We start from the raw sequence: 22,937 nt of genomic DNA on the forward strand, positions 1-22,937 counted from the left end.
TTGGGACTGGTCTCGCCGGCAAACATTACAGGACAGCGAAGAACGTGCTGGCGACAGCCGCGGGGAGAGAAAGACGCACAAAGATGAGATAGAGAGAAAGAGAGAGAGAGAGAGAGAGAGAGAGAGAGAGAGAGAGAGAGAGAGAGAGAGAGAATGTGAGAAATTAAATTGGAAAACTGATTTTGAATAACCTAGGGTTATAATAGAAATATTAAAAAAACACAAAAAAATGGGGTCAAACATAGCTGGGTGTTAGTTAAGCAAGGGGTATTGGGAGAATTTAAGTAATTAGTAAGGGGTTTTGAATAAGTTTTATTAAGTGTGGAGGATTTGAAATAATTAAGCTCTAAATAAGTGTTTATGAATAGTTTACTGTAATTTTATAATAGTTTATTAATTGAACATCTAATAAAATTTGTTCGGAATGTATTTTTTCACAACTGTGGTCTTCACTTATGGATTCGTGCTTCACAATTCATCATTTCATCCGATAAACCACATGCTATTAGAGCATCAATATAGGGATTGATCACTTGTGTTATATGGGCTGAAGCTTTTAAACTCAAACAAGGACTACTTGTCACTCCAAAGGTTGAACCAACAATATCTTATGCTTGCATGATATTGGACAATTGCTGGATTTCAACACGCATTTTGGGAAACAAATTATGTAGTTAATACTTTGGCATTAATGAGTTATTCTGTTTCAACAACGATTTGACTTTCTCATTTTCTTCACATAGTTCTCTGTTTCAACAATTTTTTAACTTTCTCATTTTCCTCACATAGTTCTCTTTTGATAATACTAGTTTGCCTTATTTTTTCATATTAATAAATAATTTTCTTTGTTTAAAAAATCTTATGGATATTTTATTTGGATTTAAGACTTGTGTGAATTTTATTTGTGATGGATGTAGGTTAATCGACTATGTTATTAGCGCAAGTTGATGCATTATTTGTAATCGGACTTTCCCGGTCCCAGGTGGAAGGCACTATAAGTCTATAATTGGAAGTATTTTCCACTTTGTTTAATTATTTTTCCACTAATAATAATCTTGTAATAAATCTTAATAAAATAAAAAGTGTTAGGAATGATTGATAGTACGATAATTACATCTTACTTTACCTTTCATTAGTTATTATTATTATTTTCATTCGTTTGCCATATGTTTTCATCACTTAGGATTTGTGTGGTTCACATTTTAGAAGTTTAAGAATGAGAAAATAATTTCAGTACATATATCCTATAAGGCTATAAAACACACTAAAAGGAAAAAAAATTTAAATGAATAACAAAATTATCTACCAGATTATTAAGGAAAAAAATAAAAATAAAAATCATAAACGGCATAATTTTACTTCACGTGCGAATTCTGGGGACTCGGGTGACACCGACACACAGCCCACAGGCACACGCCCACAGCTGCCCACAGAAAATTTGAACGAAATGCAACCCTCCTTTCCCTTCCTCCATTTTCTTTTCATTGCGGATCCCAATATAATATTTAATTTGATTTTCATAATATCAATATAGTATCCATCTATATTTATATTATATTCTACCATATGATATAACACTATAAAGTAATAAGAGATTGCATAAATGAGACTTGTTAGAAAAAATACTATTATTTATCAAGATACAAAACCAATAAATTTTAAGAAATAATCTCCTCTCTTATTAATTCATTATTTTTCATTATATCATTCTTTCCCCGTGGGGTGCTGGTTCCAGTCAGTTCCACAGGGTGATTTACCTTTTCTTAAAAAGAAACAAATTGTTCGACAAAAAAAAATTGTTTAAATCTATATATACATAAAGAGAATATGTTAGTTGAATGAAACATTTAAAATACCAAATTCTACCTTCAGTTAAATAAAATGTTAAAATATAACAAATTTAGTATAAAGGGTAAGATCATAAATAATTAATTTATTAAATTTAAAAATTTTAAATTAAATAAAAAAACATGTCCCTCAAAAAAGGAACCTCTAACAATATTAAGTTGAAAAATAAAAAAACTCTTGTATGTAAAGTTATTGTTTATCTATTTACTTTATGGCTCTCTCTCTCTCTCTCTCTCTCTCTCTCTCTCTCTCTCTCTCTCTCTCTCTCTCTGTCTTTCCATCTCCATCTCATTCTCCTTCTCCTTCTCTGATGGCCTCACTCTCCCTCTCCATCTTCTTCTTCAATCGCACCTTTATCGTCTAGTGAGTAAGGTTGACGAGACCACAACCATCTCTCTCTCTCTCTCTCTCTCTCTCTCTCTCTCTCTCTCTCTCTCTCCAATCTCCTCTCCGATCTCTATCTCCGTTCTCTCTATGTTCTCTCTCTCTCTCTCTCATTGTCTGCGATCTCTTTTCCTCTCTATCTATTTTTCTCTCTCTCACTCTTCTCTTCGGAACTTTGAAGAAGGCCAGCAACCTCCAAATCGAAGTTTGTCGACCTCTGATCTGGAGGTGTTAGGCGCGATCTGAAAGAGCTGGGCACGATTTGGAATTACTGGGTGATTGTTACTGTCAAGTAGTAACTATCTAGGACAATAGTAACTATCAGACAACGACAATTATTGTTATTATAAAATTAAGATTTTTTTATTCCAAAAGCTTGAATTTTTGTGTTTTGATTGTGTTGGTTTTATGCTTTTTTTTTTTTTTTACATGTTTATGGAAGAAAAGATAGAATATTTATATAAGTTGTTTTGTTTTGGGTATTGTTGCACAATGAGAATTGCTACTGTCCAACGATAACGATAATTGCCATTGTTGGATAGTGGCGATTATCCTTACACAAAAAAAAAAAAAAAAAAAGCTAGGGGCAATTCTCTTGGCGCGAAAAAAAAATACTAGGCGTGCTGGACTCCATTTCCAGCGCATTTTTCCATGTGATTTCATTAAAGTAGAGTGCATTGGGATTTGATTTTTGATAGTGAACCTTAAAAAAAACCTATTTTCTAAAATAGACTTAAAAAAAAAAAACTTTTTTTTTTTTTTGTCAAAACTATACATTTAGTTACTCTTATTAAATAATTAATCATTTAATTTTGTAAATGTGAACATCTAAAGAAGGTATTATTTTATGAGTTTATTTAGTTACTCTTATTAAATAATTATGTCATGATGTTTCCATTGAACCTTCACTAATGGCATTTTCTTGTGTCTAAGTTTCTTAGTCCCATAGGCCAAAGCACACATTAGCCCCCTTCTACATAAGTCACATCTTTTTCCAAAGGTAAATTAACTTATGGCATAATTGTATGGTAAATTAACTTATGGCATAATTGTAGGAAATTAAATGTGTGCCCTAAGGCCAATCGTTACCAACCTTGAGGACAACATTTCAGGCAGTCATTCGTCGAGTAGACCCATTAATACAGATGATACCTTAGAGCCATTTAATAGGAGTGTATAGGTGGAATAAAGGTTTGTTATCCACAAGACCTATACATCTCCATTGATAGTTCTTAAACAGTTCCTGATCGAAGGGATTATTGTATAGGAAACAATATATCCTAGTGAGATCAGCATAGCTCTTTAGCCTACTCAAATATGGAGGCGGTCAGTCTCAGACTATGCGTGTGGAGACACCAAGGGCAAAGAGTATGGGTGCCTATAAGGAATATAGGTCCACTGAACAAGATCAACAAATGAGAATCTTGTATGGAGTGAAAAACCTGTCAAATAAGATCTCATTAGTTGTAGTAGATTCGAAATTAGTTCTTTGACCTGAGACACCATCAACTGTCTTGTGCGACTGATCGATGTGCTTTGGTGATGCAATGCACATGTAACGAGGTACAATGTGTGTATCGCTGTGTATAGTGAAAAGAAACATGAAGGCATATAAGTGGTCAATAAGGGATCTATCGCCTTACCTTGTGCGGAAGAAAAGATTGTCTTATGCAATTGATCTAACGTGAGTCAAAGACTTCAGTGGAAGCATATGGGTGTGATGACATTTAGAATGAAGTTTTTCTAACTGTATCTTGACCAGGCTCATGATAAAAAAGATATCTGACATAGCATCACGATCAAATTATTTGACAATGCTCCATACCTCATATCAGTGATCGGGACAACTATTGACTAATGGATAGAAGGACCGTACTGAATTGTAACTACAACATAATAGGTTCCAATAATATGTTCGATAAGCCTAAAACATAGTTAAGTGTCACACAAGGCCTTTGGAAGCCCCGTGAATAATAGGTCTAATGCACCTTATCATCTCTAAGAGATATAAGTGCAATTATTCTCATGGGAAAATCAAATAGATATTTGATTGTTCCATTGCCAAATTGAAATAGAACCTAAGGATCTCATACCTATATATAAGTTGATGTCCTAGAAGAAACATGATGAGTTAAGTAACTTTATGATAGTTGACCAAAATAATTAGAAATGAACGATTAATTTAAAAAGTTTTAGCAACAACAAAAATTTTATTTATTTAAAAAGCCAACCCCTTGGGGTATTGAGTTTTACCAAGACACCCTATTAAGCATTCCTATATAGTGATGTTTAGATACATACACAACAAACCAACCCAAAAGATAACAACTGATGTTCAAAATATTTACAAGACATGACATTATAAAACAAAGGAGAAGACATCATGATGAGGAGCCAACATAAGCAGCAAAATGGAGACCTGCAAGGTGCCAACAAAGATCAAGTGTTACACCTTCAAGATCAATCAAGATCATCAACCAAAGGATAATCTGCACTAAGAAATAAGTACAGAAATAGGTAAGCATCATATACGTTCAATCACATCCTGATGCCGGGTGCATCAGCATTAATTCAAATGAAACGACAAGGTCAAATAAAATGAAGAGTTTGGAGATCATGATGTTTTGGTTCATGAAAAAGGGTGAGAAAAGGCATAAAATAGGGTTCCAACATTGGGGAAATCGATCTAGGGCTCAATGGGATTGATCCCACAACAAAAAATACAAGAAGAAACAAACTAGGGAAACAAGATCAATCCTTCAAAGAAGGTGCAAGCACGAGATCGGTCACGGTCTCAACGAGATTGATCCTCCATATATATAGGGTGCCAATTCTTGATTGCAAGACATGATCGATCGTCTTCCTCTTGGGATCGATTATGCATGTACCTTCCAAAAGACGTTTCAAGACTTTCCTTTTAAAATTTTTATGTTTTCAATATTTCTTTTATTATTCCTAAGATTTGGGAGTCTTTTCTTGCAAGTAAAGACTTTCCTTTTAATTGCAATTAGGATTTTACCTTTCTTATGTTTTAAGCATCCTAGTTGATTTAGGGTTTTATGTTCTTTATATAAACTAAAATATAGGGTTGTAATATTTGGATTATCAAAAAAAATTTAGAATATTTTCTCCATATTTTCCTATTCCCTTGGTATTTTTAGGTATCAACAAGGCAATAAAAGCCTTTTCTCTGGTCATTCTCATCCTTGAGAATTAACGGATTAAAGGAAGGTTGAGTTTTGAATCCTTCACATCTACCCAAAACATGCTGCAAAACTCACTTAAACTTATACCCAAAAGGAAGCATTTTAGGATTAAAGGAAGGTTGGTTTTTTGGAGCTAAATAACGGCACCCAAAAGAAAAACATCACTAGAAAGAAAGAAAGAGAGAGAGAGAGAGAGATATATATATATATATGAGAAATTTTATTTAATAACCCTTTTAAATACTCCTTAAACTTTTTTGACTCCTTAGCCCCAAAACTAACAATAATGACCCTTTTTATATTTTTCAGACCAAAATACCCCTTTATATATGAAAATGTCGCTACAGTCCACCATGTGTCGAAAAAAAATTCAACAAGTTATTGCAGTAGCCAAACCCTCCTCCACCTTCTTCCTGCAGCAGCCATGGAGAGCGACCTCCCTCATCGGCCAACGACCCATCATCTCCTCTCTCTATCTCTCTCATCTTCTCTCCTAACCCAAATCTGAAAAAAAACAACAAAATTTGAAAATCTAGATTTGAGTTTTTCTCTAAATGGGTTGGAAGGGAGAGAGAGAGAGAGAGAGAGAGAGAGAGAGAGAGAGAGAGAGAGAGAGACAAATATGAGATGTCAGTGGGGAGGTGGATGATGGTGGTGGGCACGGGCCAGCGACCCATCATCTTCTCTCTCTATCTCTCTCTCCTTCTCTCCCAACCCAAATCTAAAAAAACAAAAAACAAAAAAAATTTGAAAACCTAGATCTGGTGGAATGTGTTATAGCCAGATCTGGTGGAATTTCTGGTCGCCACATGGCGACCACAAATTCAGCCATGTGGCGACCACAAATTCCACCAGATTTGAAATTTTTTTTGGGTTTTGATGGGGCTGATCTCTCAAAGAGTCAACCATTTTATGGGTTTTTTTTTTTTTTGTGGATTTTGTTGGGCGACGAGGGGGGAGGCGAGAAGTTTTTTTTTTTTTTATTTGTGGGTTTTGCTGGGTGACGTGGGTTTTTTTTTATATGATTTTGCTGGGTTTGCTGTAGTGGTAGGGGATGGAGGCATCGACAGCTGGGGCGGCGAGGGGGTAGTGGTTGGCTGGGTGGGGAAGAGAAAGGAAAAAAAAAAAAAGCTACAGCAAAAAAAAAAGGTTTTATATGGAGGGTATTATGGATATTTCAAGTTAAAAAGGGTCATTATTGTTAGTTTTGGAGCTAAGAGATCAAAAAAATTTAAGGGCTATTTAAATGCGTTATTGAATAAAATTTCTCTTATATATTGATAGATAGATCATAGATAGACAGAGATGAGTTTGCAGAGTAATAGGAGGGAGGGTGGGGGTCGTTGGATTTCGCAGAGTAAGAGTAATCACTAATCAGGGTATAAAGGAGAGTAAAATGGTACGCTGTAACATTTTTTTTTTTTGGTTTTTCTCTTTATTTTAGTTTAAAGAGTAATCAGGGTTTTTTGGGGTGATGATTTCGTACTCCAATTTTATACACTTGTTTGGGCTTTGCCCTTGCTGTTTGCCTTTCTATGAAGTTTCTTTCAGATCAAATTTTTTATTTTTTAATTTTATACATTTGTCCTTCCTTTATTTATATAGGGGATGAATACAAGTGTACAAAATTGGAGTGCAAAAATTACTATATTTTCTTAGTTTATTATTATTTTTTTTCAAAATTGACTTTTCATTGTTTTTGAAAGGGTATAAATCTGAGTAAAAGTTTTACAACAAAAAAAAAAAAGGTGGAGAAGAAGAGTCATTAGGTGCTAATGTGCTATTAGTAATACTAGCCTCTTGACATGCATGGTGTCAATGCCTTTTTAGTGTATATTAAAACCAGATAGTTTTATAACTTTCAATTTTCTCCACGTTTTTAGGGGTGTTATTTATTAGAATGTTTTTATGTGACTGTTTTGTTTAATAAAGAATATTTTAGGCAATTCCATAACAGCAAACCCAATAGTATAGATCAATAATCTTCTCTAAGAACTCAGTTAAAAGGGAAGTTGTTTTATTCAGAGCAATAATAAAAATTCTGTAATCATCGAAGAGAGAAGTAGCCGCGCCTCCACTAATGTGTTGAAAAGGCGTTTGAATAAAAAGCAGCTAATGTTGGAATAAGTTGATTGACATTTGTAAACATCCCTACGAATTCTGGGAATAACTACTTAAATTGAAAGACCTCTGATGCTGACTAACATACTAAACATAACTGCTTTTCTCCACCCGCCCTAGCTATAATCCCATCCTTATCTTTTAAAATATACAAAAGAGGAATCCATTATATACAAAGTGAAACAGACCACATCTTACAAATAAAAAATGCAAGAGGAGGGAAGAGTACCAGGTACTCTTCCCTCCTTAGTGGTCCAAAGATGAGGAGAAAATGAAATTAATAATAATAATAATAAAGATTTAGATAAAACTTTCTTGTCTACATTCTGGTCTCTCATAAATATCAAGCATTGCCGTGTTCTTTTGCCTCTTCGAAGAATTTGCTTCATCATCAGAATCAAATATCATGTCATCTTCAGAATCTAATTCACTTATTGATAAGTTGTCATCTTCAAAATCATCAATTTTTGATGGCTCTGAATTTGCTTCTATCTCTGAAAGACCTGCAGAAAAGCAATCACTACTGGAATCTAGATTTTGCTTTTCAAGTCTTTTAAGTTTCCCTGATTCCTTGGACTCTTTTGTTGGACTATTCAAGATTGAAATGGGATTTCGGTCATTTGGGTCACCATACAGCGCAATATGCCTGTAATAGAGCTCCAATTCCTTCTCAGCGATAGCAATGAAGTACCGCACAGACTCGAGAGATTGCTCATACTTGGCTTTTTCCAGTGCCTGTAAACAGGGGAAAAACAAACTCAATTGATTAATGTGTGACCACCACTCACAATTTTCAGCTTTCATTACAAAAGTGAGTCACCAAAGAAATAATGTATGGGGAAAATTAATTTAATAAAGGATATACATGAAGCAACAGGCATGACAAAACCCCAACTGCCCTCTCCTCATCAAAGATGCTTAACTGAAAAATACATCATATTCCTTACTTAAGGAGAAATTTTGTGTTACCAGTGGTCCAGTGGTACCTCCCTTGAATTGATGTGGAAATGACTGTCGCAATTTTCTTAGTGGCAAATCTAGTTACAATGATGGTTCCCCTCACATTCCGAACTCAAAGAAAATGCCATAAATTGGAGTCCAAAATTGTATATATTTACAAGAAAAATAAAATACGAAGATATACGAAGCATTTGAATAGAATGGAAGCTTGAAAACTCACCCTTTTCTTGGACAAAGTATCTATTGGTGACATCACTTCTGGCTGCACATAGTTCTTTCCTCGATAAAATATTATGGTGTCATCTCCAACGATATGAATTGGAATCCCACCACTCAGTCTGGCAATTTCCTGTGCATATTCATGTACTTGGCCAGGTTTACACGGTTTGCAAATCACCTTGACGGTTTCATGTCTCTTCCAATGCATATGCATATTAAGAATAACACCCCCAAAAACCCCTCGTTTTCCAACTGGCGCATAATTAGACTTCTTTTGGGCCATTTTCTTCATATAAAACCGCTCCTCGCCTGTCAGGTCATTTGGTTCTACCACAGGACCCTGAACTTTTGGAATTTCATACCGCTTAAGTCTTTCAATCAGCAAAGCTTCCTTAACTCTGGCCTGAAAAGGAAACAAAATTAAGAAAAGCAAAGACTAGGATCATAAAATAAATAAAATCTTCAGAGGACAAGTGCTATCAAATATATATATATATATTTTTTTAAAGAATGGCAAAAGCAAGCTGGATATCAGTATTTTTGTTTGAAAGCACTGAAATTTTGGTTTAACAGAGTTGAAGTGACTTAAAGCCCTACCAACCATGAGATACTAATGACAGTGAACTATAAGCACCCATTTCAATATTAAACCATGCAATAACTGAATCCCAAATGCTTTTCCTTTTAAAATATTATTCTTGAAAACAGCTTGGTCCTGAACATGGTACTCTAACTTCTCTTTTCTTTTCCAGTTAAGGCCCAAATTGGTCATATATGCAGAGGCATTCCATAAACTTCATAAACTAATGTAGCTCCAAGCCTGCCATCGCTTCTCTTTTCTTTTTACCCGATAATTGTACATGTCTGGCTATTAATTGGTGCTCAAAGGGGCTTGGATACCTTGTGGAGCAGCAATAACAATAAAATACCATTTGAAAAAGAGAGGATTCATGTGATCAAAATGCTGGGTTCAGTGTCAATTAAATTATTGCCCAACAAAATTTTAAGCTCTTCCGAAGTTTAAGTTTTACCTTCCTACTCGCTGTTTACTTTATACATTCCCCTATATCATCATTAGTGGAACTTGCCGTTTTTTTGGTCTAATAGTGAAGCTTGCTTTTATCTCTGCTATTTCCGGTGTTTTGCTTGCTTTACTTAGTGGAAAATGAACCTGCAACCTCACCACCGACTTCATATTTAAGGGGCAGTAATGCTACACTTACCACATTTTTATACCACAATTTCATACCATCTTACATGGCATTCATATATTGGACACTAAAAATTAAAAATTAAAACCTAAAAAAGAAAAAGGAAATACCCTTCCAGTAAAGTAATGACACATTAGGTGAGATACAAATATGGGAAAAAAAATATGGGACAACTAGCATTATTGTTTAAGGGGGCTTGTAACCACTTTTTTATTTGTTTTTCCTCCCAGTTAAGTAGTTTGTAACTTCTTTTGTTGTATCATGAATTGTGCCAAAATTCAGTTAAAGCAGTTTTACATTGTTACAGAAAGCCAAATGCAATCCTTTTAACCTTGGTGTATTTCCATACATGTATGTCATTAAACCCCTTTTAGCATTCTCTCCCTCCCTGAGATGAAAACTCCTATTTCAATTGATTGTTTAGTTTAACAAAAGGATCATTTTGAGATTATAAACTCTAATGACTTCGCCACCTCAACTATTTCAATCAACATAAAATCAGCCACAAACTTGCCTCTTTTTGCATTCAGCATTTAATGGAAGATGGCACCATCATTTCTAATCATGAACGAAAGTGGACCTAGGTTCCAATTGTTTCCCCCATTCTACACCCCAACCCACCCCTTCCCCCACTTGAAAGAAACAAAGCCAGACTAAGTGAGATATTACAACAAAATATAGGGAAGACATTAGCTGAAATGAAAAACTCAAGCAGGAGCTATAGGAGAAAAGGAGATAATTTTGCACAAGCTGAAAAGCACTAATAAAGGGCTGATATCCACAAGAAACAGAAAGTACAGAAGGTTTCCATCCTAACTAAAAGAGTTTGCCTGTTCAATTATCCTAACTTTCAAAGTGAGCATAATATCATTGGAGAATCAATTCAAGATTTTTTTTTTTTCTTTTTGTAAGAAAAACAAGACAAAGCAACAAGAAAAGAAGCTGCATATAAAAAGTATATCCACCCAAGCTATAGTAAGAAAGACAAACAAAGCAGTTTATATTCAGCAAGTCCACCTCCAATATAAGATTAGACAGGCCTTGTGAGTGCTCTACTAATTGCAGAGGAATTCAATCCAATGGCTGCAATTAATTCAAAACTTACAAAAACCCATTAGACCTGTTTGGAAAAACCTCATCAGATCTCTTTTCACAACTATCTCCTTCCCTCATCTTACATTCTCTCTCTCTCTCTCTCTCTCCCCCCCCCCCCCCCCCCCCCCTCTCCCCAGGCTTTGATTCTTTTTGTTCTTATTGTCATTTTAGGGTGGGAAATGGGGAGAGGGTCAGATTTTGGGAAGACAGTTGGATTGGGGAAACACCTTTATTCATTTTTTTCCCTCATCTCTTCAGATTGGCCATCATTCAACCCATTGATGGGATGTCAGTCAGCTCTTTTCTTCCTTTCCATAGAATTATTTGATTCAATGGAGAAGACCTAATGTTTGTCTTTCATCCCAATGGGGTATTATATATAAAGGAGGGGAAATGAAAATGATTTGCTTCTTCATCGTCCTACTACTTTAAACTTATTGTTGAGGTTGTTTGGGGAAGCCGAACTGAGTTGGGTATTTCCAGCAGCTTGTGCATCTCTTTCTTGTGGGAGGCACAAGGCTTTTAGGGGAGGAAAGAAGAATGCAAAGGCTTATATAAAATTGTGGCGTGATGACTGTGTTTTGGGTGGTATGGTTGAAGAGAAATAAAAGATTTTTTGAAAGTTACAGAGAGGAGACGGTGGATGTTTATGGGATAAAGTAAGGTTTGGACAACAGTATGGGCTTCAATTTATTCAGAGTTTTGGGAAATACCTTTTTTTGCTGTTTTTGAAGATTGAAGAGTTGTACTTTTCTAAGCTTCTGTAATGATTTCATTACAATCTTGCTGTTTGGTAGTAAATGGATTGATGTATGCAATGGACAACTTCACCGCAACAATTGGACTTGTCTTGGTTTCAATAAAATTTAGTTTCTCATCAAAAGAAAAAAGATAATATCTTAATGGCAGCTTCACCATGGAACAATAATAGTGCTGACATTTCTCATAAAAGAAATAAAAATTATAGTGCTGATGCTTACAGAGTAGGATCACCAACAACCTTAATGAATTAACCTCCATCAATGGTAAAAAAACAAGAAATATATAGCCCAATCAACATGTGCATGGAGCATATATGGAATGTCTATCAGCCTATCAGGACAAAAAGACTGATAGGACCAAATAACTCCTTATCGTAAGTAGAAGAATATTTTTCATTAAGTTTCTCACTAGAGTACACTACACGATAACTTTCTTGACCAAAGACACCCAATACAAACACTGAAGTATCACATGCAACCTCAAAGACTTAGAAAAGTCCAAATGTCTTAAAGAAAATGCTTTAGTCATCTTTTGTTTAATGTCCTTGAAGGTTCTTGATGTAGCAACAGTCCATTGAAACTTTTTTCTTTCCATGCAATCGGATGAATGAGCCACAACAGAACTACATCTCCTAATAAACTTCCTATAAAAAGTGGCTAACCCATGCAAAGTACAAGCCTAAACCCTTGCGCAATTAATCCAAACTATAATAGCCTTGACTTTATTAGAGTTTGTTGCAATTCCTTGCGCAGAGACAAAACCCAGGAAAAGGACTAGGGTCTGCAAGAAAAAGCATTACTTAAGGTTGATATACAATTTCTTTAATCTAAGAGTCAAGAAAACCTGATTGTTCTTTTCATTTTTTTTTTTCCTGGTAACGAAACAGAATAAATTTAACCAAACCCTACATTTTGTTTAGACTCACTATAAATCTGGATACCATCAGAACTTCCAAGAACTTATCTATAAAATGCCATAAGACATGTTATAACCCTCATAAAAGGCAATCTTCCAACTCATTTCCAAGTCATCCTAATTGGGTGATGCCAACTACTCAAATCCATGTTGGAGAACCAACTAGAACCTACCACTAAATGTAATGTTCTCAAGTCTATGAATGGCCAAATGGGAAACCTATAAATTGATTGATATCTTATTTATGACACGACTTTTAACACACGTCCTCCAAAAACATTCCTATTCAGTATTAAGGACTAAGACTACGACCAATGAAACCCCTATCTAAAAGACATGCTTCTTGTGTATTCAACTTGACATGCTCCTTATGGTTCATCCTGATGTGGAAGATTAAGCAACTAAGATCTTGGGCTAGATCAATGGCATGGTGAATATCTCTCATGGGTGGTAACTCATCTGGAAGCTCTTTAGATGTCATATCATGAACCTCATCTAGTAAATAACTATCAATAGGTGGATGGTCAACTCTACACTCGATAGGAACCCGAATACACCCTTTAGCTATGACAACTACCATAACTCAAGCTTCTTGACCTTTTTATCAAACTTCCCACGGGATAATAATGAAAATTATGCTTGCTAGGTTCTAGGAAAGTGGACCTACACTTAGGTTTACTATAGCTTTCTATAGGTTTTTCAAGGATTAACATGATATTCATATGAAAAACATAAAGACATAGGTACTATCCATACCATAGCTCTTCGCATCATAATCATAAAGCCAAGGGCATGGTTTTGTCCACAGGAAAGACATCACTATAAGAATAGTTCAATTCAGATCACCTTTTCAAGCTTGTACTTGATTCTCTCCTCAGCATTCGCAAACTTCTGCCTTTTCTTCTTCCCCTTGATCCCGAGCCGACGTGGGTCCCTCCTATTGGCGGCTTTTCTCTCCTGCTTCTCTCTCATTCTCTGCAGCTTCAACCTCTTCTTGGTCTTCCACTTCTCCTTTTTAGGAGGATCGATTTCGTGCGTCTCAAACTTGGGTTTCCCTTGTGATATCACCAAATTCACGGACCCATGGCTCAAGTTTCTGAAAACCCATGATGGGTTTGGTGAGTTTGGCAGAGGCAAGTGTTTGGATGGGAAGAAAATTGGTTCTTGGGTAGGATAGCCCAACCTGGAAGAAAGAGAAAATGTGGCAGGGAAGTGGTGAAAACGCAATGCTAATGTGGTGAGTGAGTGAGTGACCTATAAACAACTATGCATATATCTCTATATCATACTCATTCTCACTATTCCATATCATATATCTTTATTCCATATGGATTTCCCACAATCCAGAATCATAGATTGGATATAGCGAAAATTGATTCTTAGTATAGCAGCAACAACAGAACAAAAATATATAGTAAGCATGTGTTACGAAGAGAGAGAGAGAGAGAGAGAGAGAGAGAGAGAGAGAGAGAGAGAGAGAGAGAGAGTACCTTAGAAAGAGAGATTTGGGAGTTGACGATTTGAGAATCGAAGAAGCTCTGCGAACAGCTCCACAAAACACAGCTTTCGCCATTTTGCTGGGAAAATTCACAGAGAGAGCGAGAGAGTAATAAGAAAGCACTCCAAATTCTAGACCGGGTTCAAACCGCTTTGGACCGGGCGGTTTATAAATGAGCGGCGATTCTGGAAGCTCAGGTCCACCCAATGAACCACGTGTCCAAACACCAGAAGTTCAGCACTAAATGTTGACTTTCATATCTTTCTCCCACCAATTATATTTCGACACGTCAGATGAAATTGAGCCCCCATATTTACGACCTGAACCCTTGCGTCCCTCTCTCTCTGTGTGGCGTCGTCGAGACCCAAGAACAGAGCGTTTTCCATGTCCTCCTTCACGATCATCTAACAAAAGGGTCGTCACGAAATTTTCAGTAAGTCTTTTATTCTTATATAATTCAATTTAATTTTGAAAATTGTGAATTTTTTCTATTTTAGGTAATTTTTTTAGGGCTTTTCTTTTTGACTTTCAAGATTCTTCGATAGCTCTTATTGTCTCTACAGGGTAATTTGCCTCTACTCATCTGTATCTGATTGTTTATTCTTGATTAGTTTTCTGTTTGGTTGCTGAGAAATGTGAAACATCAAAGGTAGTAAAAATGTCTTTAACTTGATTGTTTTACAGTTTTTTTTTTTTTTTTCTCTTTTTGTGCTTTTTCTTTCCTCTCTTACTCTTTTACTAATTAGAGGCACATCTACATAATTTAATTAGCCTTTGTATTTTGGTTTGTAAAATTTTCATGTGGGTATTAAGGAAAATTCGAATTCTGGCTCTGTTTGATATCTGAGGAAATGTGGGAAGAGAGAAGGAGAAGAAATTTTGTATCTTGGAAATTACACTAATCATTGTTTTGGACCCTTTAACTTAAATGTATCCATTTAACTAAGCTAATTCAGCTGCTAATTGGTTTGGTTGAATTTTTGGTTTTTTTTTTCCTTTTAGGAAGTCTAATTGACATGAAAAATAAGAGTGTGAATGTTACTTTCTTTGTCACTTTTTGGTTTTCTGGCAATCAAACAAAGAATTGGGGTTTGTGTGAGCTGAGTTTTTTAGACTGTGAGTGGAACTCAATATGGGCTAGATAGTGTCAAAAAAGAAGAAAAGGTAATGGAGAAAACTTGGCTCAATTAATATTGGCAATTTGAAAACTGCTAACTTTAGGAGTTATTTTCATATTCTTATCCTTCATATTCTTTGGAACTAATCAAAGGTTATGGCTTATCTAAAACCAGATCTCTTCTATTAGTTTGTACTTTGTGGAAGTCCTCATGATAAGATTGAATCTTCCACAAAATTGAATTGTGCTCCGATTGGTGGGCAAGAAGATTTGAAAAGAAAAGCAGAAATCCAAAGAGAAATAAATTTAATCTGATAAGGCTCATACAATGATCATGTCATTTAATTGCTAGAGTTCTTTTGTGATCTACACAGAAAATTGTAAAGTGTCCCTAGATTCTTTTTCCTCATTATATCTGGCAATCAATGAGACTTTTGCAGAACCTGTGCCTGCTGAACATCATTTTGTGTGGGGAAAAATATTGAAATTTCTTCTTGTTACTGCAGTGGAGTTTACAGTTGACGGCGATGTTAATGGAGAGGTGGTGGGGAGTTCTGCTGAGTTAGAAGTTAGCAGGGCAGGTGATGAAAATGAAACGGGTGGAAGTTCTGTTGAAGGGGCATTCCAACTAGGTCAGGATGATAAAATAAGTCAAGATTCTTCTGAAAGGGATTTAATTCCATCAGCAATTCCTGTATTATCAGTTGTTACAGCAGATGAGCCATATGTGGGTCAAGAGTTTGAAACGGAAGCAGCTGCTCATGCATTTTATAATGCATATGCCACGCGTGTGGGATTCGTAATTCGTGTTAGCAAACTCTCTCGATCAAGGCGTGATGGATCTGCCATTGGTCGTGCACTTGTTTGTAATAAAGAGGGTTATAGAATGCCTGACAAGCGCGAAAAAATTGTAAGGCAAAGAGCAGAGACCAGGGTCGGTTGCAGGGCAATGATTTTGGTGAGGAAAGTAAGTTCTGGCAAATGGGTCGTTACGAAATTTGTAAAGGAGCACACTCATCCTTTGACACCAGGGAAAGGTCGAAGGGATTGCATTTATGATCAATATCCGGTTAGTTCTTGTTCTTTTTTTTCTTCTTATCGGAATATTCAAATGATTATTTGGTCATTAATTCTTGTTCATTCATTCTTTAAATTTGGTTATTCACTGCAAAGTTCTGAAGTTTGCCAATGTCAAATCCTCTGTTGAATATGTAGAAAGGCCAATTTAGGTCATTAGTGTCTAAAACATTTTTTTTGATGAGAAGCATTATGTTTATTGAATTGATAGGATCCTATAGGATGTGTGAATATCCGTTTACTGAGATTCTCTTATGTTATCTTTCTACTGAGAACCTATATGATGCGTGAATATCTATTTGCTGAGCTGTTATGATGTTACTACTGAGAAACCTTATGATGTGCCAATATCTATTTACTGAGATGTTTTGATGTTATAAATTGAGCTGGGTTTGTAATGGAGGGAACCTTTGCCATCTTTTATCTATGGATCTTTACAATAAAAATGTAAAAGAAAGCCTTAATTTATGAGAGTTTTTACTCTCTGTAGTTTCTTCCCCTTAACCAGATGCATAATTCATGAATCTTTACTCATCCACTGGACGGAGCACTAAAGAAGAAATGTCTTATCTGCATGTTCATTCTTTTTTTATTCCTTTGCCCCCAGTGGCATAAGGGGTGGACTTTCACTGATTTCTCTAAATTTTAATGAAGTGATCATTTCACTTCATCTAAATAAGAAAAGTTTGTACATATCTTTTTTTTTTTTTTCCAGAAAGTGATGGGCTTCTGTCTAGGGCTAACAAGTTAGTAGTCTTGCTAAGGACAAGTTGGTTGGGACCTCATTCTTGACTACTTGACTCACTGCTCTCTTCCCGGAGTTAAAGGCCTACATATCTTCTACAAGAAAACATTATATGTTTGAAGCAGATGTGTGCTTATTTTGTTTGTGTAATTCTTTTTATTTTTTATTTTTTTTTATAAGAAACAGACTTTCATTAAAAGAAAAACAATACAACATACAATGCAGTGAACAAGATGTCCACTAACCTACACTCTCCTAGGCTCTAAGATGATAAAAAACCAATCAAACAAATGTTAGGAGAACGTCTCCCTAATACACAACAGCCGCCCCAATTAGACAAGATTACAGAAAATGAAAAATCCCTAAAAATTTGAGTAACTGATGCCCATAAAGAAGCCCAAAATCGAACTCTCTCCCACAGATTATGCACCTCTTCCTCCCCCGCATCATCAAAGATCCTTGTACCTCTCTCCTACCAAATTACCCACAAAATGGCTATCATAGCACATCTCCCCAACACCATCCCCTTCTTTTTCCCTTCAAAAAACTTAAAACTCTCTGACAGCAAGGCAGTACAAGAAGCTGGAAACTCCCATCTCAACCCACACTCCCTAAAGAACCTCTGCCACAAAGATGAAGCAACTGGGCACTGCGGCATTAAGTAATCCAAACTCTCCGCCTCTCGTTTACACAACACGCACCTACGCACCTGGTTTGTATAATTCTAATCATTATTATTTTAAGGATGCTCATGCAATAGGTGGATGGGTTGTAAAACATATTAAGTCAGCGGTGTGGACTCCCTTATCCCTTCCTTTTGGGTTGACGAGTAGTCTCTATATACCTGTTAAGGAGAAACCAAATGTTAAAGTTTCTTAAAAGAATCACTATTTACTATGTTATGGCTCAATCCATGGCAAAAGAAATGCAGTGAAATTATATATAAAAACACAAAGGGGGACATCCAATTTGTGGCATTTCCTGGTACACCTTAAGAGTTGTGCTTAACTGACCGTAAATCCTTTTTTTTTTTTTGGCATATTGGTTGCACATCGCTGTCTTTATTAGAAACAACATATTAGCAAAAACTGTATATGATGTTTGTATTATTACCTAAAATATACAATTAGTGAACTGAAAAAGTCCAAGATACATCATGCTAATAGAATAATTATTGATTAATTGTTTTTTTATCTTTCCCTATCACGCGCACGCACGCACACACACACACACACATTCGCACACATATCTCCATACTCACTTACAGATACCCCAACCAACACACATTTTAGTTCAGCTCATAATAAAATCCTAGACAGAAATCACACAATGATGAATTCAAATGCATATAGGGCTTTTACAAATTATGGATGGTATATGAAACTAAAAGACTTCCAATGTATATCAAGCTTTTTTCTTTGCTAGTTATGTATATCTTATTTTCTATTATATGAAAATTATAATCAGTCTTCAACCAAATAAAGAACGATATTTTTTTTTTTACTGCATATTTCTATAAGTATGTTAGGGTTTTTGTTTTTTTGGTTTTGGCTAGGCAGTATGTTTGGGCTTTAAAGAAGAGTAAATAGTGTAATATTTCTATACAGATTCAGAATCAAGTCGTGCAAATTTTATCAAATTAAGATAAGATCATAAATTGAAAAAATGAAACATCAGATCCTAAACAATATGAAGATAGGTTTTAGCAATAAACCTTTGCATCTAAAGGTGGCATTTCTAGCAATTGTGCTATAACCTTGCAGGCATTGTAGACTACAAAATAAAGTTTTCCAGTGAGCATAAGTTGGAATGCAATTTTGTACATGTATTAGTTAAAATATTTTTTCCTTACATTTGAATTTTTTATGTGCTTTAAAATATATACATTTGAGTGGAAATTTATTGGAAGAGTACATGTATTTTATTGGTGTTAAAATGAGTATTAAGTTTGGTTTCCATTTGTGTTTCTTTCATTGTATGAGACCTTACTCATATAGTTGGCAGAAATGAATGATGATGTAACTTGGAGTTTTGAGGGATTTTATCAAAATGAAAACATAGAAAGAGAACAAGAACACAAGGAGAGCAAACAAAGAGAGGTTGAGATATGGATATGAAAGTGTAAGAGATTAGAGAAAGAGAGGTTTTACGGATGGAGAGACTTATATAAACGAGGGGAGAGAGAGAGAGAGAGAGAGAGAGAGAGAGAGAGAGAGAGAGGAGTTTCCTTAAATCCTGAGTTTTTCTGTATCTTAAAACAATGCTGATTCTTTCAATCAAAACAAGCATATGAAATAAAATTAACCAGAGAGAGAGAGAGAGAGAGAGAGAGAGAGAGAGAGAGAGAGAGAGAGAGAGAGAGAGAGAGAGAGAGAGAGGAGTTTCCTTAAATCAAGTTTCAGCAATAACCTGAGTTTTTCTGTATCTTAAAACAATGCTGATTCTTTCAATCAAAACAAGCATATGAAATAAAATTAACCCTAACCATATGGTCACATATTGGGGCCCAAATACCATCCAGGAACTATTGCCCTAAAACTTCCAACATTAGAACATTCAACAACTGAAAGTATTTTTAGTGGAACATCCAGAAGTGAAAGAATTACAACTATACTTAAGCAATTGTAAGCCTAACTCATGCTACTTATGCATGGCACATGATTCTGACTTGGATTGGTTCCAATCCCTAAATCTAGGTTCAGCAGGTGAACACTCATAACCCGAAGTTATTAGGCGGATATGCGCCCAGCCTTACTGTGTGCTATAGGGTGCTAGGTAATGATGTAATAATTATCACTATATAAAAGAATTATTAGAAATCCTATCAAAAAGTAAAGAATTTTTAGAAAGAAAATCATAGACATTGACAAGACGGAAAGCCCTTTCTTTTCCCTATTGTTTTGAGATAGATACACTGAAAGTAAAAGAAGAATTTCAAATTCGAGTATTATGCCAGTGGTTAATGAAAGGATGGAGTTGGTGGACATGCTTTTTTCATATGTCCGTAAAACAATGATTTTACAAATGTGGAGAGATTTGGGTTCAGATGGAAGGGTTCAAGGACAAGAAGGTGGCCAAAAATAATGTGAGAGATGTGAAAGGAAAAGGCAGGATTTATGATATAGAATATATGCTTTTGGAATAGTTATGGCAGAAGAAAATTAGTCTTAATCAGATTAAAATGTAGTTCAATGGAAGCTCTTGCTTTTCAGTTGGAGGTCCATCCAGAATGGTCCTAATCTCGCTTCCTTTTTGGCTAAATGTTCATTCATAATAGTACTAATCTTTGGGAATGAGATGATGTGCTTGTCACACATTTTATCTTGTATATGTGTTTGTATTGGCTAAAAAATATTTATGTTAACTTGAAATACCAACCAAATTATACCCATGTCACAGGAATTTTGAACTCTGATGATGAATCAACCATTCCTTATTATAAAAGAGACGAGTTTTTGATTCCTTATCATTTTTTCCTTTGATGTGTTTTTTTTTTTAATTTTCTGTTGTCCCCTATTAACCAGCTCACATGTTATACATTGAATGCAAAAGTTTACTATTGCCAGAATCATGCTTTATGAAAATGTTACATATTCAATTCTTGTACTTAACCCTGTGTTCCTGCTTTTAAAAGATGGTGATTTCAGAAGTACAAAACTATCCGAGTATTACAATCAGATGTGGCCATAGAACATTTGGAATGTAGATCTTTTATTCTTCCTTCTGATATTTTAAAGGAGTTTGATATACAATGCATGCGAACTCCTAGAAGATGTATAGTTGTTTTCCTTGCCACTCATAACTTTTTTTTATATCTGGAGTATGAGAAACTACTATTTTATAGGGCTCAATATGAAAATAACTCTTCATCTCTTCACTTAGTCAGGTATTGTGCCAAGATGGTGATATTGTTTCTCCAATATGCCATGAGATCTTGTTGTTTAAAGGTCTTTTTTTCAAGTCCTAAGTACGTAGTTTGTCCATTTCCTAATAGTTTGAAGACAATTAGTACTCTACATGATGTGCACTTGGGTTCTAGGATGTATGCTTATGTTTTGTCATTGGTTTTTCTGTTCTTTTCAGTCAATTTTCTTTGTTCCTTGTATGTGTAGGTTATGACTTGTAGTTTTCTTCTTCTTTCAAATTGCTTTCTCCATTTCCTGCTTTTCGTGAACATCAGATAAGTATTGTAAACAGCTAGGATTATTAAAACCAGAATCCAGTTATGGTTTTGTAGTTGAAACTGAAATATTTTCCTAGCTAGATGTATTTGTGCAATGGAAGTCTGGACTATTTTGATATGCTTTTAGACGATATGGTTAATTTTTCATTAGTAATTATAAGTTTATGCCGTGATTTGAGTTTATAAACAATACATGTGGGAGGAATAGTTCCATTTCCACCACGTTTGACATTTTAGTCACAAATTCATACATTGAAGTGGAATGGATGCTCAAATTAATGGTCTGAAAATGGAGATGTTATTTTTTGCCAAACTTTTAAAGTGGATGTAAATTTCTAAATGCAAGATATTGTTCTTGAAAAATACAAAATGTAAATGAATAGTATTATATAATGAAATGATTCCATTTCCTTGTGATGTGTGCTGACATCCAACTATCACCTTGAAGTATTGAGAATAATAATCATACAGCTTATTTTCTATTCTAATTTATTGTTTTCTTACTTACGCAGAATGAACATGACAAGATTCGGGAACTATCCCAGCAGTTGGCCATAGAGAAAAAGCGTGCTGCTACCTATAAAAGACATCTCGACCTAATATTTGAGCACATTGAAGAGCACAATGAGAACCTATCAAAGAAGATCCAACACGTAGTAGATAGTGTGAAGGAGATTGAAGGAAAAGAGCAGCAAGGTCATAGATAGTTTTGCTAAGGAAGTTAAAGTACTTTTTGTTTTGGTGAAAAACACATAATCAAACAATGTTGTGGAGAATGCAGCAGGATGAAGCAGACATTGCTTTGATTTCGATGTTGTTTCACCCCAGTTTTAGGTATCTAGTTAGTTTCAATAGCTTGGGATGTTGTAGTCAATGGCATTCATTGGACTGCTTAGCATAATTTATTGTCTACAGCAAATGCTCAGTAGGAAATTTGTAGTCCATGTACAGTTTTTTTGAGCCATCCATGTGAATTGTGCTTGAAAATGCAATAACTTAAAGCAGTAGGATGTCCCAAGGAAAGTTGAATCGAGCCATCCCATGACTTGTGAAATTTGATATGAGCTGTGTCTTGTATAGCATCAAAATATTGTATTAGATTGTCCTATTTAATAGAACTCTTCAAAATTACCCTTGTCTTAAAAGTTGAACAATGAAATTAATGATAACTATCTTGTTTATCCAAATACTTTGAGAGTTTGAGAAGCACATGATTCAAGCTGAATTCCTTGACCATTATCTTCGTGCAATTTTATGGGAAGTAATTGGATGTGGGAAGTAATTGGATGTAGAAACGTAATCATGTTATGTTGTATGCTTATATTCCAATGAGAGAAACTTCCCTATCACTGGGATAGGGAGAGGTGGCATCCTCACCCTCTCTCATTGGTTCTCTCTCTTCTCTCTCACTTCCTTTCTCTCTATCTCCTCTCCTTCTTTTCTCTTTTTCTCTCTCTCCCGTGACACTAGCCTGTTCCTATCATGGGACATGCAAGTTATTTTCTATTCCAATACATTAATCATCTATTCCTGCATTGTACAATATAATAACCCAAAATAATTGAAAGAAAAAAAGAGAATTTCTATATAAACACC

The 22,937-nt window shown here is 35.2% G+C and overlaps 2 protein-coding genes across 2 annotated transcripts; one reads left to right on the forward strand and one right to left on the reverse strand.

The window, feature by feature from the left end:
• Positions 1 to 7,571: 7,571 nt before the first annotated feature.
• LOC147293165 (RNA-binding CRS1 / YhbY (CRM) domain protein) lies at positions 7,572 to 14,294 on the reverse strand. Its single transcript, XM_086233449.1, has 4 exons — positions 14,212 to 14,294; positions 13,568 to 13,904; positions 8,740 to 9,141; positions 7,572 to 8,294 (listed from the first exon to the last, which is right to left on the reverse strand). The coding sequence occupies exons 1-4, from the start codon at positions 14,292 to 14,294 to the stop codon at positions 7,860 to 7,862; spliced, it is 1,257 nt and encodes a 418-aa protein (XP_086089575.1). The 3' UTR covers positions 7,572 to 7,859.
• A 200-nt stretch (positions 14,295 to 14,494) lies between these two features.
• LOC147293166 (Far-red impaired responsive (FAR1) family protein) lies at positions 14,495 to 22,469 on the forward strand. The gene is made up of 3 exons (XM_086232985.1): positions 14,495 to 14,652; positions 15,843 to 16,405; positions 21,854 to 22,469. Coding segments are annotated over exons 1-3 (759 nt in total). The 5' UTR covers positions 14,495 to 14,651; the 3' UTR covers positions 22,049 to 22,469.
• Positions 22,470 to 22,937: the final 468 nt, after the last annotated feature.

The sequence above is a fragment of the Dryas octopetala genome, chromosome 2 (assembly GCF_963921425.1).
Source record: "Dryas octopetala chromosome 2, drDryOcto1.1, whole genome shotgun sequence".
Taxonomy (NCBI): Eukaryota; Viridiplantae; Streptophyta; class Magnoliopsida; order Rosales; family Rosaceae; genus Dryas; species Dryas octopetala.